The following is a 12,176-nucleotide window of genomic DNA, read 5'->3' as shown; positions in this document are numbered from 1 at the left end:
TGTAATATAAACACAATTTAACCAAATAAGTAAAAAAAAATTATGCAGGTACTCTCCTTTTAGCTTAAATATAGTTTCATCAAAGTCATGTGTTTAAGTTTAATTCCCGATTTCTCAATATCGTTTGTATAAAATAAAAAAAATAAAAAAACATGCATGGAATGTTGGACCAGGAACTATTTTGGGCCAAATCCATGAAGGCAAACGAAGTCGTAGCAGCCCCCAAGTAACCCACATTAGACGTAAAGGGACATGCCATCCCTCGCATTGCACGCTATTCAACAACGTACAACACGTGTCCTCGTATGGTTGGATCACCGACCACGGTGATATTAGCAGGAGCTACCGACCGCGAAGGCCTTCCATATTTTCAAGGCGCGACTCGCTGCCCTCTCCCCACCGTTAGGCCTATCCATCTCTCTCTCTCTCTCTCTCTCTCTCTCTCTGAGCCCTAGATTTTCTCGCCATTTCTCTCTACCTCGACATTTTCTCGGGAAAATGGTGAGTACTTCCTCTACTTCAGTCTTCTCTCTATAGGGTTTTGCATGCTAGTGTTATTATTTTAAATTTTTGTTTGCTTAACGATTCTCTTTAGTATAATCTCTGCGATTTTGGTGTTCGATCTTAGTAATTTTGACTGCTTGATTGGGAAAAATTCGTGAAATTCGTCTGTGGTGGAGTATAAGTTTCGTCAGATAGCGTGTTAGTTTTCAATTCAGTCGTGATATTCAATCGTATGATTCGAATTACTTGATCATGATTGATTCATGAATTTTCTACAATTTTTGAGCCTCTCGTTATTGTCTTCATGCTTAATTGCAGTGCCAGTGTGCATTTTGATTTTGATTGATTCACATATGGTATGATTACTGCAATGGCTAAAAATACTCAGCCTAAGATTTTATTTCCTGGCTATATTCAGGATTTTCCTTCATATGGATTTCTTTTTTGCTTTTTCTTTTGCTTGGTAGTAGTGGTGCTTAATTTTTTAAAGGGTAAGTATATCAGTATGCCTGTGCTTCATCATTCATTTTACTTTTGTTAATAGTTTTGAATTATGATATGCTTGACGACACTCATGAGCATTTGTAGTTTGAACTATGAAGTGAGAGTTTATAAGCCGAGGGGAAGAAAAGCAGTGTGTGTTCTGTTTTAGGATGTTTGGGATTTTGATTGGTGTCAAACTTTCGGGTGCATATGTAACAGTTATGCTTGGAGAAGCTTTTGGGTGTAATTATAGGAATTTCTAGTGATGCTTTGTTGGTGTTTGATGCAATTCGGTATCGATTAAATTTCTCCAGGCAAACGCAGCGTCTGGGATGGCTGTGCATGATGAATGCAAGCTAAAGTTTTTAGAATTGAAGGCAAAACGAACTTACCGCTTCATAGTGTACAAGATAGAGGAGAAGCAAAAGCAGGTTATAGTGGAAAAGGTGGGTGAACCAGCTGATAGCTACGAGGATTTCTCTGCAAGCCTCCCTGCTGATGAATGCCGATACGCTGTCTATGACTTTGATTATGTGACTGAGGAGAACTGCCAGAAGAGCCGGATTATTTTCATTGCTTGGTAATAATTAGACTTTTAGAGTTTGACTCTGATTGTAATTATTCTTTTATCTTCCTTTTGATCGGGGCACTCATTCTAAGATCTATGTATGAAGGTCCCCTGACACATCGAAGGTGAGAAGCAAAATGATCTATGCTAGTTCGAAGGACAGGTTTAAGAGAGAGTTGGACGGTATTCAGGTAGAGTTGCAAGCTACCGATCCAACCGAAATGGGCCTTGATGTTATTAGAAGCCGGGCGACTTGAATGTTAAGCATCAGCTCAGCAACTGGAGGGGGTCATCTCTATACTATGTGGTTTTTATGTGACCTGTTTATAGTCTATGGACTTGAGTTTGGTTTACTATTGTATTGCATTGCCTTTGAGAATGTGATTTGTAATTCGTGGATTATTGGTTACCTCATTCTGGTGTGGATTTCTTGCCCAGCTTGCATATATAAATATATATTTTTTCTGTTGCCAATAACATCGATCGTTTTTTGCATGACAAAAGAAACAAAGCAAACCCTTCAATTATGTTTTAAAAAAACCCATGTGAAAAAGAAACACAATTTGAGCGAGAGATTCATTCCGCCAAAATTATATTTAGAACTAAAGTTTCTACAAAAGCAAGTTCCCCAAAATATTATAAGATTTCCGATTTCAACCAGGTAAGACTGAAGCAAGGTTCTTCTCTCCAGACAAGTAAATAGCAAGCTTCTCTCTCAGGAGAGAGGCAGTATTGTCAGCAGATTCGCAAGTTTGTTGCCGGTAACCAGAATCATGATGATGAGACAAGGGCATTTCATCTTGCGCCTCATCCTCCAAATCAATAACTATATTGTGCAGAATACAGCAAACCAGAATAATCCTTGGCAACTTGTTCTTATCAGGCGTCCACATTACCCCTTGAATTATCTTCCACATCTCCTTCAGCCTCACCAACGCCCTGCGCGCCACCATCTGCGTCGCAGAGAGCCGCTTGTTAAACTCGCACTGATAGTTTGAGAGCTCTCTCCCCTTGTAAGGAGTGAAAAGCCATTGCAAGAGAGGAAAACCAGAATCTCCAACTATGTATTCTCTTACTTCTGTTCCTTCTGAAAGCACCAACTTCTTCCCGTTTAAACAACTTCTTTCTTCACACAGCTTGAAAAAACCTGAACTCCGAAGGACTAGCTCATCACTCAAACTTCCTGGCCATCCTGTAATAATGTTACGGAACCTCATATCCGGGTCAACGATTGCCTGTAAGATCATGCTGCATTTTTCTTCGCAATCGAGCCAGACATCATCTGGTGAGCCCGGTGTAGGGTGGGTCATCAGGATGTGTGTGATGTCAATTGCACCACAACAATTTGGAAGGCCGCGGATTTTCTCAAACTTGGACTTTATCTCCTCCATTTCACCATGCTTTGTAGGCCAACAAAGATGGTGCAGCCCTCTTTCTTCCATTGCTTCCACAAACCTCCAGGTAATGTGAGAAACGGTTGATCGGTTTATCCCAAATGAGTCACCGATGCTCACTAAGGACTCACCAGAGCTAAGCCTCCTAAGAGCAACAGCAACTTGGTCATTTAGAGACAACTGCTTTCCATTTGAATAACTGAAGTTTGAGCTGCTAGTCATCATATCTTCCTTTACAAGTGAACAGATGTAACTGAATGTCTTTCTCGAAACTTTGAAGACAGATTCAAATTTCATTCTATCTTTTGATTTTGATTGAGATAAAGGGCCTAGAAAGTAGAGAACAAAAATATAATCATTTATCAATGTGAGTTTTCAGAACCTCTATGTCAATTCCCATAGCAGAACCAAAAGATTAGAAACCTTTGTAGAAGAGGATATAATTCATTTAATCGCAAGAGTTAAGAGTTTTGATATAGTCCAAATTGTAGTCGACTCGAACACAAGCAAAGTCAAAAAAGAAGATGGTGCAAATTTAAGTTCCTCACACAACAACATAACCAAAAGTCATTTCACATAGCAAGACTTTTGAAAAAAGTTATTTGCTAAACTATTACAAAAAAATCAATTCCTTGCTAATAATTACTTCGTTAAGCAAATGTTTGAAAGCTAATCTTTCAGGGCTTTAGGTATTTGGTATAATCACATCGCTAAAACCTTATGCCTTTCTGCTGTACAACTAGCAGGAGACCTCAAACTTATTCTGGGAAAATTTTCTTTCTTAACAATAAGACTGCACAAACCAAAATCATTGAATGCATGATAAAATGAGCATATTTGTAAACACTAAAAGAACACCAAATGAAAAGGCAGATAACGCCACTGTACTTATTCTCGTTTGCCTACTTTGTTTCAGTCTTCGTTTGCTTACTGTTTCCTTTTCTTCTTAAATTTTTACAAACCACAACAACTGATTGTTTTTTACTTCTACCAAAGAAAATTAGTTTGCTAGATTCCCATCATCATTTTTAATGATTATGCTACCTACTCTATCCAGATAAGCATACTGATAATCTCATTTTGGACTAAACAAGCAGCTTTTTAGTTCTGTGAACTACTCTCCCACCTGATCAGGCCAAGGAATGGTAGAGCTTCCCACAATGGATCCCCCTAAAATGTTTAACAGAGCAGCATATAAGAGATAAATGCTCTGTAGGAAAGCTATCTCATTTGTAATTGGAAAGACTCAATTGAGAAGTCTGCATATTTTGATTTCATAAGAAAAGTACAGAAAAGTGCAATAAGTTCACCTTTTTCATTAAAGAACAGCACTTTGTATTGTTTTAAACAAAGAAATTAGAACAATCCAAACCTAGAGGATATCTTTGTCAACAGAATTTGAAATTTATAGATTAACTTAACATACAAGAAGATAAAGAGCACAGTTTTTATCAACATCTCATCAGAATAAATACTCTTCAACTAACAAATGAGACTTCTGAACCTAATCTTGTCATCTCAGGACACAACGAAAACAAAACATATGTGCCAGATTGTTCTTTGTTTGCCTACAAATGTTTTCCAAATCAGTTCTCTCACTTTGTTTCAATTTTTTGCAGAACTGATTTTGGCCAGTCCAATCCCAATAAGGGTTAGAATCAAGAATCCAGGACGGCTACTTTTTCAATTATAGTGGCCCCTCATCCAAACATACATTGTTCTTAGGAAATAGCACAACACTAAGCAAAAGCCATTGAAAGCCAATGCCAAGAGATCCCTATAACTATATGTTGGGTAACTAAGTAAGCAGTGGTCAAGCATACAAACAGGCTTTCCAGAATCTAATCAAGAATACAGGGCATATTCACGATGATGAACCTGAATTGATAGTATCAAGATAATATACAAAAAGGCTGAAGAGAAGAAAATGCATATACTATAAATGTTTACCGCAATCTTATCTCAAGAAAAACATACATCATCATACATTACTACAATCTAACAATCTAATAATTGAGAACTAGATGTAGTCTGTTTTGGAATTTCAGCACATACTTAGACCAAATTTCCCTTATAAACACTAACAGGATTGCCTGCTAATAGAGACATTAAAAATCAACAAAACAACAATAACATAACCAGCAAAGAAAGTCTTGATCGTTTTCAGAATTATAAATCAGGAAACTGCTAACAAAGTTCTTAATTTGCATCATTTTATTTCAAGGAAATAATAAATATAAAAACTCAATCTTATAGTTAACACCAGAATTGAGTATTAACCTATGTCATTAGATTTCACTGATACAAGGAAAACCTAAAATGGTGGCTTCAATTATCACCACACTAGGCATGCTGTGCTCTGTCTGAGCAATATCGATGAGGTAGGAGAAACCAGAGCGCGATAAATCAAATCAACAGAAGCTAAGAACTGTTAGATTGTAATAATATATACCAGAAATCCACTTGCTGAAGTTAATCCTTTATGCACAATCACAACAAACATACATGCATTATAAAATCAATCCAATTCTTCAAAACTGCATTGGACCCAAGTCCTAATATATCATCAAATACTCATACACAACAAACCAGATATACCCACTGAGAGCCAAACCAATGCATATATTTACAGTCAACCCAATAAAACAAATTAACCAACAACCCAAGTAAAAGATAATGCGAAACGCAAAGCACTTGAAGAATATTTGTACCAGTTATTCTCTGAGAGAAGTCGTCCCACCAATCGACGGGCTGGGGTTGAGAACTCAGTGAAGCAGCTGCAGCTAACACATTCTGGTCAACCTTCTTCTCTGCCTTCTTCCTCCTCTTCATCCCTCTAACGGGTCCCATTTCAAGACTTTGAAGAAAACAAACTCGGGCAAGTCAAGGCTCAAGTGTCAACCAAGAAAATTAAAGAATCTCATACAATTCAGAGGGAGACGGAGAAAACCCATTAATCAAAAACCTCCAATTTGAAGACAACGGAAGAAACAGAGATGTTGAGCAAAAGGAACATGATGCATATATGTTATATATGTGGAAGAAGATGGTTTGGCTTAAAGGGTGGGGTTAGAAGATGAAGGTTTGTAACTTTGTATATATATACATATATGTGATGCGCGACATATAAATACAGGTGCTAAATTTTGTCGGATTTCAAAGCATGCAATGCCAGTGTTAAAAAGTTGAAGAAAAATACGTGAAGGAGAAGGTTGAGAGGTGTGGAGGGAGCCAAACAAGTTGTGATTGCAAGTGACGCGGGTTGGTATTTTTGTTCAGGGCAAGACAATGAATGTTAAGTTCTGGACATGAGGGACTTCCTACCTCTTTCTTTCGCTCTGTTTGTCTATTTATTATATATCTCTTTTTCAACAACCGAAAAAATATTAATTCTTTTTTAGTTTAATGATAGTTTTCTTCTCAAGTTTACAAGAGGTTTATGTTCGAAACTACCATCTCTCGGTTTTTTTTTGTCAACATCGGAAAGGAAAAGGAATTTTCTTACACACAATGCCAATATTTCACCAGAGTTTAAACTTAAAATCATTAATCTATAAATCTAAGGATTTACACTAAACTAGACCTCATAAGCCATTCCCATCCCTCGTTGATTAAAAAAAAGTTTCTTCTACAAAGCTCCACTCACTACCAATTGTTATTTATTTACTTATTTTGTGCCGTAAATGAAAAAATTATGAGTTTGCATGATACTCACATATTATTGTAAACAAACAAACATTGAAGTATTTTACCAGCAATGTATTTGGTGAATCAAAGTTAAAATTGAAGTGGAAAAATTCATCCAATGGCAGCCAAAAAATATTGGCGTGCTTGAAAGAAGGAAATGAAATGTTTGTTGTCAATAATTTATGAAGGGATGATGGTTGACCCAGCTCCCAAATCTGTCTTTTTTGTTTTTCCTTGCAATTTTACTTTTGAACCTAGTTCCAAGCTTTTCTCCACCTCATCTTAACAGCTTCTAATTTGATTTTTTTTTTCCAATAAAAAAAACTGAAGACCGTAATATATACTTCATTAAATTTATATATAACCAAATTATATCATTTTCAAGAAAACTCCCGACTTTTAGTTAAATCCTCTTCAATTTTTTAAGTTTGGCTAAATTCCGAGTTATTTTTCTCCTTTCAAATAGAGGGTAAATGAAATCATTTTATGTAAAATTTAGACATACATTCTAGGTAGGGTGAGAAAATTGAGGGTTCAATCTTTTTTCTCTTTTTTTCCCAAGTAATAAGAATTACAGATTGAAAGAAAATATAGAGTGAACTTTCGTCTCAGCTCATGCTGGTTAAGGATCCATGATGGTTTGGGAGCTCATTAGACATATCATAAGTTTTGGAACCATCACACCAGTGTTCTTAAACTTTTTCTGATCTTATTTATAAATAAAAAATAAAAAATTCTGATCTTATTTAGAGAAAATAAGAAGCCATTTTTGTCCTACGTTAAAATGTGTGTACAGTATACATGGGCATGGCCCCACAAGACTTTGTATATCTGAAAGTACTTCGGCCTATAAATGTTCTAATGTACTTGGTTGGGTTGGCTCAGGTTCAGTTAGGCCCATCTTCAAAGAAAACCATAGTCTGCTAACTCTGAAAAAATCATTGGTCTTTTCAAGAACATATCGGAAGTGTTAAGACAGCTTAGCTTAGCTTGGCTCTATATATACTTTCCTCTAACAGTGAGAAGAATACCAATTCAGTTTTCACAACTTACAAAAGCGATAGAGAAAACAATTCATCGTTTCTTTTTAGAAAATAAAAAATAAACTTATAAATACAATCATTAGTCTAAACTATAAGAGGAGGAGGTTTCTCATATACACACTAACCCTATCAAGGTGTCACGAAAGTTCGAACCTGATAACCCTAACAAGTCAATACCCTTTTCTACTAGACTAGACCCACGTTGGCAACACTTCATCGTTCCATTTGACATGGAGAGTTTAGACAAGAATCAAAATTTTCTTTATCAATAAGAAAGAAACATCTCAGTTCTATAAATCTTTGCCTCAAACTAGGCGGCAATCTGTGGCTTTTCAGCCTATTCGAACAAATAATAGTTTGATGAGAAGGATAATATGTTTTTCCAACATATAGTTAACAGGAAAGCGTAGGACACTGTACATGCTTGCATTGTTATCAGCAGATTGCTTCTTTGGAAAAACTGAAGATATATGACCCTTTTCACCAGACGCGTATCACATCCTTCTCTTAATCTTACCACTGATGGCACTCAACCCACCATTATCAGCTCCTGTACATGTAGTTGTAGCTACTGGTATCGAATTGGTACTTGTCGTTAAAGCTACTGGTATCAATCAGTACTTGTAGTTGTAGCTATGGATACTTGAAAACATTGCTGAAATTGGACAAGCGGATAAGAGATGTCCCTTTTCACCACACCGGTAGCACATCCTTCTCTTAATCTTACCACTGATGGCACTCAACCCACCATTATCAGCTTCTGTACCTGTAGTTGTAGCTACTGGTATCGAATTGGTCCTCATAGTTGTAGCTACTGGTATCGAATTGGTACTTGTAGTTGTAGCTAGTGGTATTGAATCAGTACTTGTAGTTGTAGCTATGGATATTGAACGGGTACTTGAAAACATAGTTGCTGAAATTGGACAAGCGGACAAGAGATGTCCCTTTTCACCACACCGGTAGCATGTCCTCCTCTTAATCTTACCACTGACGGCACTCAACCCACCATTATCAGCTCCTGTACTTGTTGTAGTTACTGGTATCGAATTGGTCCTTGTTGTTGTAGTTACTGGTATCGAATTGGTCCTTGTAGTTGCAGCTACTGGTATTGAATTGGTCCTTGTAGTTGTAGCTACTGGTATCGAATTGGTACTTGTAGTTGTAGCTACTGGTATCGAATGAGTACTTCTTGTTGTAGCTATGGATATTGAATGGGTACTTGAAAACATAGTTGCTGAAATTGGACAAGCGGACAAGAGATGTCCCTTTTCACCACACCGGTAGCATGTCCTCCTCTTTATCTTACCACTGACAGTACTCGACTCAGTATTATCAGCTCCTGTATCTGTAGTTGTAGCTACTGGTATCGAATTGGCACCTGTGGTTGGGGCTACTGATATTGAATGGGTACTTGAATTTGTAGGTGCATAATTTGAAGGGGTCCCTGCTCTTTTCAGAGGTACAGCACAGCTTATCTTGACAGGTCTTCCACATACAACCTTCTGATCTAACTTCAATGCCAGCTTCAGCGAGAGATTATCAGAGAAATTCACGGGAGCATAACCTCGGAATTCCCCTGTTTCCTTATCCATACCAAAATGCATAGATGATATTTTGCAATCTGAGAAAAGTTTCTTCAGATCATCCTCAGTAATATCCCATGACAAATTTCCAACATAGATTCTATTGTACCCCTCCACAATTCGTGGGGCAAAATCAGATACTTTATTGGCTCGAGTTGCCTTGTAAGGCTGGATTTTCAGAAATAGTTCACCCCTGAGACAAAAAGAAGTTCCATTAGAATCACGAGAGAATTGGCCAATTCTACAACAAATTGAGTAATCAAAAAGAACCAAACTCACATTTCAGCTCCATCAAGATCCAAGGCTTGTTTAGCGGCAGCTTCTGTCTGTAGAAACATTAGAATATTGAGATGAGAAATGATAAACAATCTTGTATTCAGCATGAACTTATATTTTCTAATAATCGTAAAACAAAAGATTAGCATAAATTGATTCATAGGTTGTGTGATGCTATTAGTTCTACCACAGTCTAGTAGTGGTGAGCTGCTAAATTATCCTGGTCCTCCACTTTGGATATGACTCGTAAATACACAGCTTTCTAATTGTACCTTACTTAAATGCAGAAAATAATACATACAAAATTTCTTACCTTAAAGCTAATAATAGCAATTCCTCTAAACTTCCCACCCTCACGAAACCTCAGACAATCAACTTCAGTTATTGTGCCACAGCTTTCAAAGTAACTTTGAATATCGTCCTCAGTCGAGTAATAAGGAATGCCTCCCACAAAAACTTTTGTAGGAACATCCCCATTCGCTTGTCTAAACAAAATGACAGAACACAAACAGAATGAGGCACAAAATACAGAACATATATTCACATGGAAAGCATAAACCTTCCATTCAATCTATATTGCCTCCCATACCTTACAAAATCAACCAATCTTCTACTAAACACTAGCGGTTCGAGTGTTGAGGTAAAATATAGGAACAAAGAAACTGAACTTACCAAAACAACAAATTAAACAATATCATAATCAAAACAAAGTTGACAAAAAAAAAACACACATACAAATTCAAATTGAGCACAAAGGCTACTATCTAAAATTACCTATCACTGCTGTTATCTGTCTCTTTGACACTTTGCTCCTCAGTCCCAAGCTCACCATCCTTCTTCTCTTCCTCATTCTTTGCCTCCTTTCTCTTCTTCTTCTTATTCTTTTTCTTTGGCTTCTTAGCCTCCTCCTTCACAACCTCATTTTCCTCTGAACTCAAAGATCCATTTTCTTCCTTCTTATCTCTCTTCCTCTTCCTCTTCTTTTTCTTCTCCTCCTTCTTCTCATCCCCCAAATCCTCTGACCCAACTTCCCTCTTATCTTCCTCGTCCTTGTTTTCCTCAAAATTACCACCACTGCCACTCCCACTCACCGCCTCTGAATCTCGCAAAGCAAGGAACTTTCTACGTTTCTCTCGCTTGGACAATCTGGGTTTATGAGTTGCAGAGTCCAGAAGCACTTTCAGCGATTGGGGCTTTGAATTTGGGTCTGGGATTTCCAGAGAGGTATGAAGCGGATGTGCAACGGAGCCGGTTCCCACGTTAGAGGGTGCAGCAAGATCGGTGGGCGTCGATGTTGTGAGACGGTGAGGCGAGTTGGTTGTGTAGTCCAGCGGCAAATGTGAGTTCCAAAATTGGGGGATTGGAGAATTGATGAGATGGGTGGTTGGGTAACTGGAAGAGGCTGGATGTTCATACTGAGCAACGTTGGTTTGGGGGTTCCAATAGTACACCACCGCAAGGTTACCGTCGAACATGCCAGTCCATGGCGGTGGGAGTGTAGGATCGGGAAAATAGACGAGTGGAAGATAGTGAGGCAGCGTCGCCGGTGGGTATCCCTGCTGTCCCATGGTCGGAACGGCTCTGATACCAATTATTAGGTACCCGAGAAACACAAAAGGAAATTTCCGACCAAAAGAAAGGGGCAGAAAAGGAAATAAAGCAGAAGAGAGAACTGAAAACAAAACAATTCTTCATTCATGTCCCAAAATGGAAAAAAACTTGTACAATTTTTGTTAGGTACCCATGTTACGTTTCGAAAACAATTTTTTCATTTTATAGACATCAAAGCAAATTCCGAAAGTTTATATCAACCTCCACAATCTATTCATTTCTAACAAGATATTGTTCAGGCTACTCTACCTATATTTGACAAATAGGGTTGAGATAAGGTCATATTCGACATAGGTAGGTAACGGCATCATTTTCGTTATAATTATGTTTCTTCGTATAATATTGATTTCGTAAGGCACCACAATAAATAAGTCTTTATTTTATTTAGAAATTGCGTTGACACAATCTTCCCTTATCTTATTTGTACAAGGCCATCTTTCCCTGACCTTGATTTTCAGGGGAGGATGTATTATAAAAAGTGAATTCAAATCAAAGACGAGAGAGCTTACAAGTTTGTGCAAAGCCAACAACTCAACCTCAAAAGAAGCTTAGCCATATTCAACTTTTTGGCATTATTGTATAGACTCAAAATTGGGTCTGAGATTTTCATTTCAGTTCATGGTTATAAATTTCTCAATCCATCAAATGCTAACAACACATGCATAAAGATCTTGAAATCCAATGCAAAAACATTATATCTAATATTATTATGGTTCTTTCAAGTTCAACTAATGTAAACTTATACCAAATGGGATTTGTGGCAATTAGCCAAATAGAGATATGATGAAGGAAAACACAGATGTTTGTTTGGTAAGTTGCCGAATGAGATTATCTGCCGCATTGTTTCTTTTCTCCCTTCAGAATCCGCATTAGAAACCAGTTTGCTTTCAAGAACACAACTTTAGTGAAACAGGCAGCAGCGTATCGGCTATACTTTTAAGAGAAGATATTATATTCACAGCGTATAGCCGGGCGGCTATACTTTTAAAATATTCTATTTCTTTAAATATTATATTTTGGAGTATAG

General features: G+C 37.4%; 3 protein-coding genes across 3 annotated transcripts; 1 reads left to right on the top strand and 2 right to left on the bottom strand.

Moving 5' to 3' along the window:
• Window positions 355-2,032, top strand: LOC18784857 (actin-depolymerizing factor 2). Its single transcript, XM_007218511.2, has 3 exons — window positions 355-501; window positions 1,302-1,567; window positions 1,662-2,032. The coding sequence occupies exons 1-3, from the start codon at window positions 499-501 to the stop codon at window positions 1,810-1,812; spliced, it is 420 nt and encodes a 139-aa protein (XP_007218573.1). The 5' UTR covers window positions 355-498; the 3' UTR covers window positions 1,813-2,032.
• LOC18785890 (protein ALP1-like) lies at window positions 1,920-6,256 on the bottom strand. Its single transcript, XM_007218192.2, has 2 exons — window positions 5,661-6,256; window positions 1,920-3,278 (listed from the first exon to the last, which is right to left on the bottom strand). The coding sequence occupies exons 1-2, from the start codon at window positions 5,797-5,799 to the stop codon at window positions 2,209-2,211; spliced, it is 1,209 nt and encodes a 402-aa protein (XP_007218254.2). The 5' UTR covers window positions 5,800-6,256; the 3' UTR covers window positions 1,920-2,208.
• On the bottom strand, window positions 7,918-11,390 carry LOC18786305. Its single transcript, XM_020556736.1, has 4 exons — window positions 10,313-11,390; window positions 9,852-10,023; window positions 9,542-9,588; window positions 7,918-9,455 (listed from the first exon to the last, which is right to left on the bottom strand). Exons 1-4 carry the CDS (start codon window positions 11,104-11,106, stop codon window positions 8,294-8,296), a joined length of 2,175 nt encoding a protein of 724 aa, XP_020412325.1. The 5' UTR covers window positions 11,107-11,390; the 3' UTR covers window positions 7,918-8,293.

This window comes from Prunus persica, chromosome G2, assembly GCF_000346465.2.
Source record: "Prunus persica cultivar Lovell chromosome G2, Prunus_persica_NCBIv2, whole genome shotgun sequence".
In the NCBI taxonomy this organism is placed as follows: Eukaryota; Viridiplantae; Streptophyta; class Magnoliopsida; order Rosales; family Rosaceae; genus Prunus; species Prunus persica.
Note: the sequence above shows the minus strand (reverse complement) of the source record. Positions and strands in the feature narration are given on the sequence as shown.

Bases quoted from the DNA above. Each gene is read 5' to 3' on its own strand.
- LOC18785890 (XM_007218192.2), bottom strand. From the start codon at position 5,799: ATGGGACCCGTTAGAGGGATGAAGAGGAGGAAGAAGGCAGAGAAGAAG. The intron at 3,279-5,660 runs GTACAAATATTC...TCTACTTTCTAG, and splicing joins CTTCTCTCAGAGAATAACTG to GCCCTTTATCTCAATCAAAA.
- LOC18784857 (XM_007218511.2), top strand. The intron at 1,568-1,661 runs GTAATAATTAGA...CTATGTATGAAG, and splicing joins CGGATTATTTTCATTGCTTG to GTCCCCTGACACATCGAAGG.
- LOC18786305 (XM_020556736.1), bottom strand. From the start codon at position 11,106: ATGGGACAGCAGGGATACCCACCGGCGACGCTGCCTCACTATCTTCCA. The intron at 10,024-10,312 runs GTAATTTTAGAT...CATTTTGTTTAG, and splicing joins ACAGATAACAGCAGTGATAG to ACAAGCGAATGGGGATGTTC. The intron at 9,456-9,541 runs GTGAGTTTGGTT...TTTTTGTCTCAG, and splicing joins GATCTTGATGGAGCTGAAAT to GGGTGAACTATTTCTGAAAA.